This window comes from Lipotes vexillifer, unplaced genomic scaffold (genome assembly GCF_000442215.2).
Source record: "Lipotes vexillifer unplaced genomic scaffold, Lipotes_vexillifer_v1.1 scaffold395, whole genome shotgun sequence".
Lineage (NCBI taxonomy): Eukaryota > Metazoa > Chordata > Mammalia > Artiodactyla > Lipotidae > Lipotes > Lipotes vexillifer.
In genome coordinates, this window is record NW_006797390.1 from 2,474,473 (window position 1) to 2,491,415 (window position 16,943).

General features: G+C 42.6%; 1 protein-coding gene across 1 annotated transcript; it reads right to left on the minus strand.

Moving 5' to 3' along the window:
* Positions 1 to 5,418: 5,418 nt before the first annotated feature.
* On the minus strand, positions 5,419 to 14,210 carry APOBEC1 (apolipoprotein B mRNA editing enzyme catalytic subunit 1). Its single transcript, XM_007469363.1, has 5 exons — positions 14,177 to 14,210; positions 9,105 to 9,132; positions 6,894 to 7,291; positions 6,011 to 6,129; positions 5,419 to 5,565 (listed from the first exon to the last, which is right to left on the minus strand). Exons 1-5 carry the CDS (start codon positions 14,190 to 14,192, stop codon positions 5,419 to 5,421), a joined length of 708 nt encoding a protein of 235 aa, XP_007469425.1. The 5' UTR covers positions 14,193 to 14,210.
* Positions 14,211 to 16,943: the final 2,733 nt, after the last annotated feature.

Below are 16,943 nucleotides of genomic sequence, written 5' to 3' on the forward strand. Positions count from 1 at the left end.
CAGACCATTTGCATCTGGAGTCTGCACTCTTTATCACTTCACCATACTTTCTCTTTTGAGACCCTTTCACCTGGAAGGGCCATCCTTGTCCCTCTGATTTATCTAAAGATTACCTGTGGGTAACATGTGCCATGCTTTTGGCCACTCTGTCTAATTGGGGGATTTCCCACCTCAAGTGTGGAAGGCAGGGACTTCCCTGGTAGCACAGTGGTTAAGACTCCCCACTCCCAACGCAGGGGGTGCGGGGTTCAATCCCTCGATCCCTGGTCAGGGAACTAGATCCCACATGCATGCCACAACTAAGGAGGCGGCGAGCCGCAACTAAGGAGCCCACCTGCCACAACTAAGGAGCCTGCCTGCCACAACTAAGAGCCGGTGCAACCAAATAAATAAATAAATATTAAAGAACCACTCTGCTAAGTCACTCCCAAATTCCTGATGCAGAAACTGTGAGATAATAAATGTGTCTTGAGTAAGCCACTAGGTTTTGGGGTGATTTGTTATACACCAATAGATAACTAATTCAATAGAAAGAAATAGAAGTTTCTGGCTTCAATCTTCCTTTTCCTTAAGCCATAATCATCCAGATTTTATAGATGTGTAAATTTTTTTTAAATTTATTTTTATTTATTTATTTTTGGCTGCTTTGGGTCTTTGTTGCTGCGCACAGGCTTTTCTCTGGTTGCTGCGAGCTGGGGCTACTCTTCGTTGCGGTGCGCGGACTTCTCACTGTGGTGGCGTCTCTCATTGCGGAGCACGGGCTCTAGGCGCACAGGCTTCAGTAGTTGTGGCACACGGGCTCAGTAGTTGTGGCTCACAGGCTCTAGAGCACAGGCTCAGTAATTGTGGCGCACGGGCTTAGTTGCTCTGCGGCATGTGGGACCTTCCCGGACCAGGGCTCGGACCAGCGTCCCTTGCATTGGCAGGCGGATTCTTAACCACTGCACCACAGGGAAGCCCTAGATGTGTAAATTTAAGGCTCAGACAAGTTAATATACTCATTCAAGTTTACACCGTTTAAATGACAGGGCTATGAACATTTTGGGGTTTTCTGACATGCAGACAGTGTTCTTTGTACTCTCTCATGTTACCTTTAATACCTACAAATAATTTATTTTTTGATAACTGACTGCTATAGATGACAGGTCCTCTATTAGCCACTAACCTAGGCACTGTTGATATAAAGGTGGATGAGGCAAATTAAGTGGATTCAGTATGAAGCAGAACTGGGAGATGATGGAATAGTACAGGGATCATTTTGATGAGAGTTGTGGATGTGAGAAGGCTCAGAAGAACAGAAAGTAAAAGCATCAGAAGTATTTTGGCAAGAGAGAAGTTTCAATATTGAGAAAATTTATATCTACCTCAAATTAGTCAAGGGTCAAACCAGATTTATCTTTCTTCTAGAAATATAGTGATCATAGGCATATAATTATTTAATGTTATCTATTTATTTCAAATTTTAGGTCCTTCCTATATTGTCCCATAATTTTATCATGTAGTTCTTACGTTGCTTATCATTCACATTTTTATGACTTAACCATACCACCTTCCCAAATCATAAATTTAATAGTCAAATTAGTAAAAACTATTTTCGCGGGCCTCTCACTGTTGTGGCCTCTCCCGTTGCGGAGCACAGCCTCCGGACGCGCAGGCTTAGCGGCCATGGCTCACGGGCCCAGTCGCTCCGTGGCATGTGGGATCTTCCTGGGGACCGGGGCACGAACCCATGTCCCCTGCATCGGCAGGTGGACTCTCAACCACTGTGCCACCAGGGAAGCCCAGTAAAAACTTTTAAAGCAAGAATAAAATGACAAAAGGTAAGGGATTGGGGTGCCGAGCTTGGAGGAATACGTTCCATATGAGACAAAGCAACAGATGTAGTATATGAAACTTGGCTCTCAGCCTCCTGAGAACGAAAACAAATGAGTCTTCACAGAGCACAGGGAGATCAGCTCGGTGCTCTGTGACCACCTAGAGGGGTGGGATAGGGAGGGTTGGGGGGAGGGAGACGCAAGAGGGAGGAGATATGGGAACATATGTATATGTATAACTGATTCACTTTGTTATACAGCAGAGACTAACACACCATTGTAAAGCAATTATACTCCAATAAAGATGTAAAAAAAAAAATAATAATGGTTTGTGGGACTTCCCTGGTGGTCCAGTGGTTAAAACTCCATGCTTCCAATGCAGGGGGTGCGGGTCAGGGAACAACCCCGGTCGGGGAACAAAGACTTCACCTGCCACATGGCAAAAAAAAAAAAAAAAAAAAAAAATGGTTTAAAAAAAAAAAAAAAGTAATGGTTTGCACTATTCTTCCTGTATAATAAAAGAAAATACATGTGAGAAACTGCATCCTGTCTTTGAAGGGTTTTTTTCCTAATATCCATTTTTTATAAGAACGAGTAAATGGTATCTTTCACAAAAGTTGTTTTTCTTTCTTTTTTTTGGTCTTGCAGCAAGGCTCCCAGCAGAAAAAAGCACAGAGTCCATGGGGTCCTAACCACTGGACCACCAGGGAATTCCCATCACAGCAGTTTTTAAAAATGCATAGACAGTCTTCAAACAGACATCTAACAAGGTGCCAGCCCCTACTTATGCCCCCCAGAGAAGACTGCCTTATCCCCATGCCAACCCAGGAAGGCAAGCCAGGCAAATGACTGACCAGCCTTAGCCCATTATGAAAAGCGATCATGTTCTGGTTACCAGCATATCCTGAATGCCAAGGAAAGGAAAAAAAACAGCACACTGCCTTTTAGTTTCATTTCTGCCGTGGTATTGCCTATCTGACCCTGGCCATAATGTTTCTGTTTCCTGGTTTCCTCCTTGTACAGACACGTCATGTGTTCACCAAACCCCATTTCCTCTCCTTCCAGGGCACATGGCTGGACTGTGTTTTGTAGCCTCCCTTAAAGCTGGGTGGGGTCACTGGTCTGATTTTGGCTTAGAGGAATCAGGTCAGAAGTGATGTTTGCCATTTCCAGTCCTTGATTCTAAAAAAACCCTTTCACGCTGCTTTAACGCTTTCATTCTCTGTGCGCCTCTGTCTCCCTCTCTCCCCTGTGGGCCAGCTGAGTGTAGAGAATTCAGGAGAGGACTTCAAGGCCATAGGAGATGGTGGAGTCACCAGGTGGTAGAAAATGAGGTCCCTGAGTAACCACAGAAAGCAAAAACGTTCCACCCAAATGACGTTAGCCTTGCAACGGGAGCGAGAAATAACCCTTTTCTGTATTTAGATGCTACTTTGTCCTTTGTTTCCCTTTAGCGTCTTCTGAGAAATTGGCTCCATGGAATTATTTGTCCTGAAGTCACAGCAAGTGTCCCTTCAGGTCAAACCCAAAGATGGCCTCCGATGATTCTCATCTCCTGGGATTCAAGTCCTTGTGTGGTTCCCCCCACCCAGCATTGAATTGTAGCTGTGGCCAGTGTGACCCGAGAACACCGCAGAAGAAATAGTGTATGATTCCAAGACATGGCAATTTCTGCCCTGGTCTGTCTCAGGCCACTTGCTCTGTAGGAAGCCAGCCACAAAGTCATGAGGACTTTCAAGCAGCCCCGTGCAGAGGCCTGCATGATGAAAAACTGAGACTTCCCACCATCCACGGATGCCCACTCGCAGCCACGTGCGTGTGCCACCTGGGAAGCACATTCTGTAGCCTCTGTCAAGGCTGGAGATGACTGCAATCCTGGCTGACAGCTTGGCAGCTACAATCCTGGCTGACAGCTTGGCAGCAACCTCCTGAGATATCCTGAGACACCAACACACTAAGTGACTCCTGAATTCCTGACCCAGAGAAACTGTGACATAGTAAATATTTATTGTTGTTTTAAGCCTGCAAAGTAGTGGGGTAATTTGTGATACAGCAGTAGATAACACTATCTGTGATACTGTTATTTGTGAAAATTTCTATATTCTTTTGTTTTAATCTCTTTTCCCCCCAGTATTATTGAATATAATTGAGACATAACATTGTATCTTTTTTAAGTAATTAATTTATTTATTTGTTATTATTTTGGGCTGTGTTGGGTCTTTGCTGTGATGCGTGGGCTTCTCATCGTCGTGGGTTCTCTTGTTGCAGAGCACGGGCTCTAGGTGCGCGGGCTTCAGTAGTTGTGACCCACGGGCTTAGTTGCTCCGCAGCAACTCTGGAATCTTCCCGGACCAGAGATCGAACCTGTGTCCCCTGCATTGGCAGGTGGATTCTTAACCACTGTGCCACCAGGGAAGCCCAACTAAGTTAAGGTGTACAACGTAATGATTTGATATATGTATATACTGCAGAATGATTACTACAATAAGGTAAGTTAACACGTTCATCAATGCACAGACTTACACCTCTTTGTGTGTGGCAAGAACATTTAAGATCTACTCTTAGAAAATTTCAATTGCACAATACAGTATAAACTATAATCACCATGCTGTACCTTATATCCCCAGAATTTGTTCATCTTAAAACTGAAAGTTTGTCCGGGAATTCCCTGGCGGTCCAGTGGTTAGGACTCTGCGCTCTCACTGCCGAGGGCCGGGTTTAATCCTTAGTTGGAGAACTAAGATCCCACAAGCCACGTGGTGTAGCCAAAAAAAAACAAAACTGAAAGTTTCTACCCTCTGACCACTTTCACTCCTGTCCCTGGCAACCATTAATCTTGTCTCTTTCCATGAGGTCAGATTTTTTTTATGAGTCCACATATTAGTGAGATCATATAGTATTTGTCTGTCTCTGACTTATTTCAAATAGCAAAATGCCTTCAAGTTTCTTCTATGTTGTTGCAAAGGGCAGGATTTTCTTCTTTTTTATGGCTATATAATATTCCATTGTGTGTGTGTATATATGTATATATACCACAACTTCTTTATCCATTCATCTGTTGGTGGATACTTAGATTGTTTTCATGTCTTGGCTATTGTAAATAATGCTACAATGAACACAGAAGTGCAGATATTTCTTTGAGAAAATGATTTCATTTCCTTCAGATACATAAGGATTGCTTTGGCTATTCAGGGTCTTCTGTTGTTCCATGTGAAATTTAGGATTTTTCTTTCATTTCTGTAAAAAATGCCATTGGAATCTTGATAGGGACTGCATTGAATTTATAGATGGCTTTGTATAGTAGGGACATTTTAACAATATTATTTCTTCCATCCACGACCATCGGATGTCTTTCCATTTATTTGTGTCTTTTTCAATCTCTCTTGTAGATTTCAGTGTACAGATCTTTCACCTCCTCGGTTAAACTAATTCCTAAGTATTTTATCATTTTTCATGCTACCATAAATGGGATTGTTTTTAAATTTCTTTTCCAGATAACAGGTTGTTAGTGCATAGAAATGCAAACTTAAAATTTCTCGATTCTAATGGTACTCACTCTTTAGTGGGTTATCAGTTCCTGTTCATGAAACAGTATATACTCTATTCATCTCCAAGTCATAGGAAGTTGTATCAACCCTGTATGTAAAAGGATATGGGGTGGAATCATTTGGTAATGGCAATTTTGAGGAATAAGTCTGAACAAGGTCAGCTGATTCTGACATCTTGAAATATTTAAACAGGGAGGGAGACCCTGAAATAAAAAAGAAGTTAGGGTAATATTTCACAAACATTTCAAAACATCATTTGAAAGACCACTGAACTACTTGCAAGAGAATACAAGTGGGACACATACATTCCTTCAATAAGATGACACACACCAATAAGGGAAAGAAGAATTGTGCAATTTGGTGTAACAAGTATGTGCTGTAACAACAACAGTAATGATGATGATGAAATCTAACTCCTATGGAGTCCACATATATCTTAGACCAGTTTATCCGTTCCTTTCTCCCACTTATTTCCCACAAAGAGATTGTCTTGTTCTCACATTTTTAAAGATGTCAGATAAATAACTAAATGTCAATATAAATGGCAAAGTGATGGTGAGAAGTGTATGTGTCAACGTAATCAGGAGAGAAGTCTGAAGATGGATGCTTCTTTTGGCATCAGAATCTTTTTCCCTTATAGTAACTTACTAGAATTATGCAGTGGAGTTCCAGTACATACAGCTTCAGCAACAGAGGCGGGTATCTTGGCCAGTGGGCTTCTTCCCCAGGTGGGTAGTTGACAAAATTCCTCCAGCAGTAATCATACTCTAAGGAAACACAAATCTCGGTTCAGTCAACACATACAACAGAAAGTTAAAGAGAGCCCAATTTAAAAATAATAATAATTATTATTGTTATTGTTATTAAATAATAATACTATGGGGCTTCCCTGGTGGCGCTGTGGTTAAGAATCCTCCTGCCAATGCAGGAGACACGGGTTCAAGCCCTGGTCCGGGAAGATCCCACATGTCACGGAGCAACTAAGCCCGTGCACCACAACTACTGAGCCTGTGCTCTAGAGCCCGTGAGCCACAACTACTGAGCCGGCGCGCCTAGAGCCTGTGCTCCGCAACAAGAGAAGCCACCACAATGAGAAGCCCGCACACCACAACGAAGAGTAGCCCCCGCTCGCCACAGCTAGAGTAAGCCCGCACACAGCAACGAGGACCCACCACAGCCAAAAATAAATAAATAAATAAATAAACTTATTTTTTTAAAAATACAATATATATAAAATCTCTCTGGCCTATTTATTGCTGGAGAAGGGCTAGGCTCTTCCAGAATCCCTTAAAGGAACTCAGCAGTTCATTTGAAGATGGCACAGAGGCCATAGTGACAGGAGTGGGGAAAGGAGTCATATCTTTAATGTTTTCCTTGCTATGAATTACAGACCTGGTCCTTTCTCCTGTTATTTTGGACTTTTAACTTCTGAGACCTCCAGTCTGGGCTAATCAGTCTCCTGGCCTAGAAACATATCACCACCACCACAGTCTCTAATAAACACTTAAGATTCCTGGTTTATTGTTTTCACCTGGGGGTCCCATAATCTGGATAGTCACACCGCTGTGAATCAGGTCTCTGAGTCCTTGCCGGTTTTGCGGATCCATGTGCTGGAAAAGCCGTGCTACGTAAATAATCAGGGTCACTCTAGGATGCTGATTCAAAAATTCCCGAATAGCCTTGGAGCATTCCCAGCAGGGACTCCAGGACAAGAACCAGATGATGCAGCAGCTGACGGATGGCTGAAAACGTCTTTCTGAAGTAATTTTTTCTATAACATTGCGTTCAACATGCTTGGTGGTGTTTTTGCTCGAGTGTCGCCAGACGTGCTGGCTCTTGCCCCACTTGATTTCATAGAGCAGACGGGTCTCTTTACAGAGTTCTCGGGGGTCAAAGGAGACTTCAAATTCCCAGGGTTCAATTCTTCTCCTGAAATATAAAAAAGCACCCCTGTGTTGTTATGTCATCATTTGAGGGACCCTAGAAATAATTTCATCTTCTCCTTCTGGACCAGGCAGATCTAAAACATGACATCTCATGGACTTCCCTGGTGGTCCAGTAGGTAAGACTCTGTGCTCCCAATGTAGGGGGCCGGGGTTCGATCCCTGGTCAGGGAACTAGATCCCTCATGCATGCCGAAACTAAAAGCCCGCATGCCCCAACTAAAGACCTCGCGTGCCACAACTAAGACCCTTCACAGCCTAAATAAATAAATATTTAAAACATGACATCTCAGGAAACTTCTTTTTTTCTATTCTGTATCTCAAAGTTATCTGGGGAGGTCCATTTGGATTATTAAATTTTCTCTCACAAACATAGTGAAGAGATTTTTCCCAGCTCAGGTTATTTGGTTACCACTCTCTGTACCATTGCTTGGTGGTCTTGAATTCAGGTATAAGTGTGTCCTTGTTCCTCTTTTAAACTTTTCTCATTATATTCTAATATTATTTTATTTTATTTTTTTCTTTTACTTTATTTATTTTTGGCCATGCTGTGCGGATTGCAGGATCTTATTTCCCCAACCAGGGATTGAACCCATGCCCTCGGCAGTGAAACTGCCAAGTCCAAACCACTGGACCACCAGGGAATTCCCTCTAATCTTTCTATCTCACACTTAGAGGTGACCTGTCCCACTCATTAATCTTCACTGTTCCTCAGTGGACTCTAGCTAGATTTTTTTCAGGTGTGGAAGCCTCAAATTGCCAAGAGGATTCTATTACCAACTCTGATAAGAGACTAATTTAGCCTCAGGATTCTTCCACATTCAATTCTGTATACTATTTCCTCAAAAGAAATAAATTCAAATTTCTCTCAAGGGCATCTTTAGATACCCACCCTCATTGTGGGTCAAAGCTGTGACTCAGAATTATTCTGAGAACTCTTCCTTGCAATATGGTTGAGTCATAAGTTTATTACATCGTCATATTTTCCACTCATTCCTAAAGAATCACTTCATTTATTATGTAAATCAATCCTTCTGCCCACCCATCATGAGGTAATATGTTCCCTGACAAAAGTCTCCCTGTTATAAAAATAGGTCTAGGTGACAGGGAGGCAAGACCCAGCCTCCCCAGATGCCTTTACTTGTTTTTGTTTTTTTTTGAAAACTGTGCAAAATGTTCATTTATTATGTCCATCATTCTACAAACATTTATTGAAAATCTAGTATGTGCTCTGCTATGTGTTCTAAAACCTGGGGATACAGCCATGAACAAAATAAAACCAATCTCTGCTCTCCTGGAGCTTGAAAAATAGAAAAACATAGGTGTAGGTGGTGGTCCAGTAGTTAGGACTCCGTGCTTCCACTACTAGGGAGCTGGGTTCAATCTCTGGTCGGGGGACTTAGATCCCCACAAGCCAGGTGATGTGGCCAAAAAAAAAAAAAGTCTAGAAAATGGGCATAGAGTATAGAATAAGAAGATGAAATCAAAGTGACAAATGAGTTCACTGGACTTTTCACTAATGCCTATGAAAACCTGTGATTTAAAGAGAGAAGAACAATAGTAAGACGATAACAGAACAAAGCTGGAAGGTAATTTTTTTTCAACAGAAACCAAAAGCCATAGGAGCAAAGATATAGAAAGCAATAATAAACATAGAGAACAGAGATAGAAAAAGCAAAAGAAAGAATGGGAGTGTGGAATAAGTAAGGAACAATAAGGAAAGCTATAGTCTTCCAGCTCTTAAATATCCATCTATTCTTGGTTGAATTAAATGTGCACTATGATAGTATAATTCTTACCTCGAGGTAGCGTCTCCAGCTGAAGGACCTGTTGACCAACAGATAATCATGTCAGATAACACCCATATACAAATTGAATTACTAAGAAAAAATGCTCTTTTCTTCTAACCCACAGACCATATCAGAAAATGCAGTTAAAAGATTTTCTCCTGGGACTTCCCTGGCGGTCCCGTGGTTAAGACTCCCCACTTGTTTCCACTGCAGGGGGTGAGGGTTGGATCACTGGTTGGGGAACTAAGATCCCTCAAGCCACGTGGGCAAAAAAAAAAAAATCTCTCCTGGATTAATTGGATTGGACAAGGTCATTGCATCAAGAAAAGCAAGATTTTTTTAAGGGCTCTGCTGAAATTTATTTGCCCAATACCAAACCAGGTAATCCTCTTTAAGGCTCCAAAAAGAAAGAGGGAAAGTCACCCTTCAGAGGATCTTAGGTGTAAATTATGTGCCCCAATAGAATCCTGTACCTCCTTCTTCATAGCAATGATCATGTTATATTATGATTTTGCCTAATTACATGCCTATAGTAACACGTGTAAATTATGTGAGATATGGATTATACATATCTTGTTTCAGACCCTATCACACTGCCTGAAACATGTTGGTTAGCAATAGATACTTATTGAACAAATGAATGAAATTCACCACTATCTGCTATGGATTATTAACAATAATACTATGCAGAGGGACTGGATCTCTCATACGTTGCTGGTGGGAATATAAATTGGCATAGCCACTCTGGGAAACAGTTTGCAGCTTCTTAGAAAAAAATCTAAAAATGCAACTACCGTACAACCCAGCAATTGCCCTGCTGGGCACGTGTCTCAGAGATAGGAAAATTTAGGTTCACACAAAAGCCTGTACACAAATGTTCATATCAGCTTTATTTGTAATATCAAAAACTGGAATGAGCTCAGATGTCCATGAAGTTTGAGACACTGAGTATAAGGTACCCACCTGATACCCCTTCTGGGTGGGTCAAAGAGAGACACAAAATTCACTGCTCCCTCTGAGGGTAAAGTGGCTGCCCTGTCTCCCAGCCAAACTTATCTCTGAGGAGCAGTTTTTGAACCACAAGACCTTCAAAACAGAAGATGCCAAGGCTTCTGTGTGTGTGTGTGTGTGTGTGGTGAGGGGTCCAGATTGTGTCACTGAAGCATAACAATTATTTTGGTCTGAAGACATTTGAAAATAAACTCCCCTCCACGCGCCCCCACCCCACAATCCCTTATTTTCCTACAGGCAGAGCCTCCCAAAAGAACTCAGAAGAAATCAATTGTCATAAATCCCGTCCTTTGGGGCAACCAGGGGAGATTGACTCTTACCAATTGAGACACCCACTCAGACACTGTCACGAACTAGTCTGTCTCCATCTATTCTCCTAACGGCCCGTCTATCTTTCCTAAAAGTCATTTGTTTTCCCATTAGTGCTCTTCTCCCTCTCCACTTCCTCTATTAAGATAGTAGATAGGGGCTTCCCTGGTGTCGCAGCGGTTGAGAGTCCGCCTGCCGATGCAGGGGACGCGGGTTCGTGCCCCGGTCCGGGAAGATCCCACATGCCGCGGAGCCGCTGGGCTCGTGAGCCATGGCCGCTGAGCCTGCGCGTCCGGAGCCTGTGCTCTGCAACGGGAGAGGCCACAGCGGTGAGGGGCCCGTGTACCGCAAAAAACCCCCCAAAACCCCCAAAAAAACATAGAACAGTACAGCCAGTATTTACTAAGTTCCTGTCATATGGCCAGAGTTGTAGTAAGTTCTGTGGAGGATTCTTCATTGCCACCGTCATAGTACCTAACATTTATTGAGTGCTTTCCCTGTGCCAGACACTGTGCTAAGCATTTTACACGCATCACCTCATCTAACTCTCACAAAAACCATACATGGTGGTTACTGCGATATCCCTATTATACAGATGAGGAAACTGAGGCCCAGGGAGATTATGAAATTTACCCATGATCACTGAGCTCCTAGTGGCAGAGTTAGGACTACCTTTCTCAGAGCCCATGCTCTTAACAGCTACTCTGGATGAAAGAAGTAAAAGATAGGGACCTGTAGATTAGGAAAGTTTATGCTTTTTATGGCAAGGTAAAATTTTAAGCAATAATGTGAAACCATGTATAAACAAGTTCCATTCTTAGTCTTTTCTCTTCCACTTACACATACTCCCTCTAGCCAATCTCATCCAACCTGCTGATTCGAATTCCCATCTCTCAACTGATGAGTGCTGAAGCTAAATCAGCAAGCCCCACCTCTCTTACGACTCCAGACCTGCTTTTCCAACTTCTGCTGGACATGTGCATATTATTGTCCCATAGACACCTCATACTCATTGTGTCTAAAAATAAACTTATGAGATGCTCATTCGATCTGCTCATTTTATTCCAGAATTCGTTAATGGCATTGCTGTCTATGCCCTTCTCCAGAGCACAGGCAACCAGATGATGCCCTTTTTTTCCCCATCATCCTATAGCTGACTTCACTTTATTTTATTTAAAAATTTTGTTGAATTTTTGAATTATATTTATTTTTTATACAGCAGGTTCTTATTAGTCATCAATTTTATACACATCAGTGTATACATGTCAATCCCAATCGCCCAATTCATCCGGGCCCGTGTACCGCAAACAAAAAAAAAAAGTTGGTATATAAGCCATCTTAATTCTAACCGATAGTCCTTGAGTCACATTTTTGTGAATTCCTCTGTGTAATTTTGTCTTTTTTTTTTTTTTGCTAATCTGTCTTTTGTCGGTTTAATTTTTTTTTTTTTGTCGGTTTAATTTGCAGTGCCCCCTCCCAGAACAAAATCTAAGAGGGTAGAGGAAAAGATTTTCTTCCTAAACAATGTGTGTGTGTGTGTGTGTGTGTGTGTGTGTGTGAGATGTCTATTTGTGCATTTGTACTAAATGGAGAGAGACTGTGTATGGCACACTTTCCTGTAGGCGGAAAATGGTTCTAGCTGGGGTGTGAGACCGAAAAGATAAATCAGCAAGATATATAGGAAAGAGGACAGAGTCAGTAAATACTATCCTAAGTGTAACATGAAGAATAGACTTCTCATCCTTAGAAGAATATGCAGGGAATCTGACATGAGATGGAGGAGAAAGCGGATGGCTAACACCTTGGAATGGGCACTTCTCAGACCTTACTTCAGATTGGGGCCTTTGGGACTTCCCTGGCAGTCCAGTGGTTAAGACTTTGCCTTCCAATGCAGGGGGTGAGAGTTCTATCCCTGGTCAGGGAGCTAAGATCCCACATGCCTCGCGGCCAAAAAAAACAAAAGGTAAAACAGAAGCAATATTGTAACAAATTCAATAAAGACTTTAGAAATGGTCCCCATCAAGGGACTTCCCTGGTGGTGCAGTGGTCAAGAATCCACCTGCCAAAGCAGGGGACACAGGTTTGAGCCCTGGTCCAGGAAGATCCCACATGCCGCCTAGCAACTAAGCCCGTGCGCCACAACTACTGAGCCCGCGTGCCACAACTACTGAAGCCTGTGCACCTAGAGCCTGTGCTCCGCAACAAGAGAAGCCACCGCAATGAGAAGCCCGCGCACCGCAACAAAGAGTAGCCCCTGCTTGCAGCAACTAGAGAAAGCCTGCGCGCAGCAACGAAAACCCAACGCAGTCAAAAATAAATACGTAAATAAACAAAACAAAATGAAAAAAAAAAAAAACAAATTGGGGCCTTTGAACCAGCTGGTCTACTCAGAGGGGGCCTTGTAGAAACAGAGGCCATAACTCTATGAGGAGGTGAAACAGCAGTGAAAACTTCAGAAAGAGAGATTGAGATACATTCTCAGTATCTACACATGTGGTGCCAGGCAAAAACACTAGGTACATGACTTGGGGTGGTTTGAGGGATAAAACATACCACCTTCAAGGGAAATTACCCAGATATTTCAATTAAATAAAGTCTTTACACTTTTTCCCAAAATACCAGTCACAAGAGAATTTTAATAGAGGGAAAATATAATGGAGAAAAAATATTGTTTCTTGAAACCTATGACTGACACCTGCATTTTGTCTTATCACATGATGCCCACACTCCTGCAATAGTCTTTTCACTGGCCTCCTTTCTTCCTGTCTTTTCTGCTTTCAGTCAAGACGGCATCAGAATGAGAAGCCTGTGCACTGTAACGAAGACCCAATGCAGCCAAAAATAAATAAATAAATAAATTTATTAAAAACAAACAAAAAATTTGCTTTCTAATCTCACTGCAGGGCTTCCCTGGTGGCGCAGTGGTTGAGAGTCCGCCTGCCGATGCAGGGGACACGGGTTCGTGCCCCGGTCCGGGAAGATCCCACGTGCCGCGGAGCGGCTGGGCCCGGGAGCCATGGCAGCTGAGCCTGCGCGTCCGGAGCCTGTGCTCCGCAGCGGGAGAGGCCACGGCAGTGAGAGGCCCGCGTACCGCAAAAAAATAAATAAATAAATAAATAAATAATCTCACTGCAGATTGTTTCCAAAACCTCTTCTCTGTCTTAACCAATTTATTCTTTCTGTTCCACACACAATCTTTGTAAATTCTCTCAAACTCTCAGGGTCAATTAACCTGGAATCTCCTCCCCTTTGCCAATTCAAATTCTGCCCTTTCAGGATCCAGTTCAAATCCCACCTCATCTGAAAATCATTACCTTCCACAACCTGACTGTTTTTCCTCTCCCACGAATTTTTCTAACATTAAGTAATGGAACCTTAAATTATCCATTAACTTGCCCTTGTGCTATCACTTCTGCTGTTATTTTAAACTTTTATTTAACAGTTGTATTTTTTTTACTTAATTTTTTATTATGGTGAAACAAGCATTGCTTTAGTGCCATCTGATCAAAATCATTTTTGGATGTGAATAGTTGGTATTAATAATAACAACAACAACAACAATAATAAATCCTGTTTAAGAATATTAATATATTAATAAATAGGAAAGTTGGAAAATGTCCAAGGATACAAACAGAAGCAGGACACATATATACGCACGCGCACACACACACACACACACACACACACACACACGCAAGCACACGCACAGAGTTTTTGCATTTTTCAAGAAAATGTAGCTTTCAGGCCCCCGTCCATTTTACCTCTGTCAGAAGCCATGCTGCTCTGTCACTGGACTTTTTCCCCTGGAGCTATATATTGTGCTGCCAGCAACCTGCCTGAACATTGTTTCTGCAGGTGTGACCACTGCCACCTGTTTGGGCAGAGGATGACTCATTCCTGTGTCTCAGGCAGATACTGGGTATCTAGACTGCACAGACAGGTAGCAGTTGAAGAGGGAAGTTGCTGGAGGTTGATAAGAAAGCATACGATGCATGTAATTAATTCTGTAGCATAATTCATTGAGAACATCCATATTTCAAAGTTCTTGCGTGATAACTCGGAATGTAGGAACATTTCCCTTTAAAGTTAAAGCAAGACTGACCCATCATTCTTTATTGGAAAAAAGAGAGGAAGAAGAAAGGGAAGAGAGAACTGGCCTGTTTCTGTGACGTGAATGTTTTCATTGTTACCTAGTGAAGATAGTGAGGCCTTGCCCTTTAGCTGTTATTCATTTCTAACTTCCCCTTATTTTGCTCTTCACCCTAGATTCTGTTGGAAAGGGGAGGGGCGCTATTGGAAGCGAAAGCAAAAGGACTTTGGTCTCTGAGTCAGGTAATTAGTGTACAAGTTTCAGGTGATTTCTGTTGCTTCTTGAAGCTAAGGTTAACGTTAAGCCCAGTCCACTTCCACTTTTTTTCTTCCTTGCGAAAATGAATACTATGCTCCCTATTGCCATTGTCTCCTGTTGCCTGAACCCTGAGTCAATCTCCTCTGGGTTTGAGCACACACACTCCCAGAACTGAGGTCACTCTCAAGACCTAAGTCCCCCTCTAGGGTCTCAAATCTAGAGCCCCTGAACTTTGAGTCTCAAATTCAACGAACCCTACACCTGATCCCTAAATATAAGACTTTCCTTAATCATGAAATGAAGCTGGAGCCTGGACAAGATGAAGCAGTTGTTTGGAGTCGGCAGGTGATACTTTTGAAGAAGGGACAGAAGTGCCTCATCATAAGTAAAGGTCCTTCAGGGACTTCCCTGGTGGCACAGTGGTTGAGAGTCTGCCTGCTAATGCAGGGGACACGGGTTCAAGCCCTGGTCTGGGAGGATCCCACATGCCGTGGAGCAACTGGGCCCGTGAGCCACAACTACTGAGCCTGTGCGTCTGGAGCCTGTGCTCGGCAACAAGAGAGGCCGCGATAGTGAGAGGCCCGCACACCGCGATGAAGAGTGGCCCCCGCTTGCCACAACTAGAGAAAGCCCTCGCACAGAAACGAAGACCCAACACAGCAAAAATAAATTAATAAATTAATAAACCCCTCCCCCCAACATCTTAAAAAAAAAAAAGAATCTGCCTACCAATTCAGGGCACACGGGTTCGAGCCCTGGTCCAGGAAGATCCCACATGCCACAGAGCAACTAAGCCCATGAGCCACAACTGCTGCGCCACAGCTACTGAAGCCCGTGTGCCTAGAGCCTGTGCTCTGCAACAAGAGAAGCCACCGCAATGAGAAGCCCGCACACCACAACGAAGAGTAGCCTCTGTTCACTACAACTAGAGAAAGCCTGTGCACAGCAACAAAGACCCAACGCAGCCAAAAATATAGACAAATTTATTTTAAAAAAAAAGGTCCTTCAGAAGCCAAGTGTTTCAGTGAGGCATGTGTGGTGGGTAGAATAATGGCCCCCCAAAAGTGTCCACCTTCTAATCCCCGGAACCTATAAATATGTTACCTTACAATAGCATAATGGACTGTGCAGATGTGATATATGTGATTAAGTTAAGAATCTTGAGGTGAGAAGATTATCCCGGATCATCTGGCTGGTCTCAATCTAGTCTCAAAGACCCTTATAAAAGGGAGGCAGAGTCAGAGTCAGAAAAGGACATGTGAAAAAGATGTCGGGGGTGGGGGGGAGAGAAAAAAAGAGAAGATATATGATGTGGTTATTGGCTGAAGAGGGCCGTGAGTCAAGGAATGAGGACAGCCTCTAAAAGCTGGACAAAGCAAGGAAATGATTCTTCCCTAGAGTGTCCTAGAAGAATGGTGCCCTTTTGACACCTTGATTTTAGCCCAGTGATACCCTATTTTGTGCTTCTGATTTCCAGAGCTGTGAGATAGATAAGTTACATTGTTTGACACCACTAAGTTTGTGGTCATTTGTTACAGTAGCAATAGGAAACTAATACAGCAAGACAGACTTGGGAGAGGCACATATGTAACAGGTAAGGCGGTATATAATTTGAGTTAGTTTCTACTAGAACTCCTACTGAATGCTTGGTCCACCTTCTGTATTATTTTAGGAAATTCAGAACTAACACATGTGATAGACTGTCATGCATTCATCACGTGTAAGAGCGGTCGAAGATAATCGACTATAAAATGTAACTATTCAGTTTAGATCTATGTCCTGTTCCTGTTATGCATTTTTTTAAATGCATACATATACCTTTGTACCCACTCCACAATCAAGATATTTAAGCTTCTCATCACCCAGAAAATTCCCCCGTGTCTGTTTGCAGTCATTCCTCCAACTCCCAGTCCTATAGGCAACCACTAATATTTCTGTCACTAAAGATTAGTTTAGACTGTTCTATAATATCATACAAATGGAATCATATAATGTGTAAGCTTTTATGTTTGCTTTTGTGAAATAAAATTCATATTTATGACGTGACAAGAAAAATTTAAACATAAAATTTCTTCTCTGCCCTTTGGCCTTCCCTCTTGCCCCACTGTGCATTGTATATCCACATTATGCATTGACCAAACCTCCCCCATCAGCAGGAATACCTGCTCAACCATAAAGAG

What these genes read in the sequence shown, in the direction of transcription:
- APOBEC1 (XM_007469363.1), bottom strand. An exon ending in GCTGGAGACGCTACCTCGAG is followed by an intron (nt 7,292 to 9,104) that starts GTAAGAATTATA and finishes TTTATATTTCAG; the next exon opens with GAGAAGAATTGAACCCTGGG. An exon ending in AACTCCACTGCATAATTCTA is followed by an intron (nt 5,566 to 6,010) that starts GTAAGTTACTAT and finishes TTTTTATTTCAG; the next exon opens with GGTCTCCCTCCCTGTTTAAA.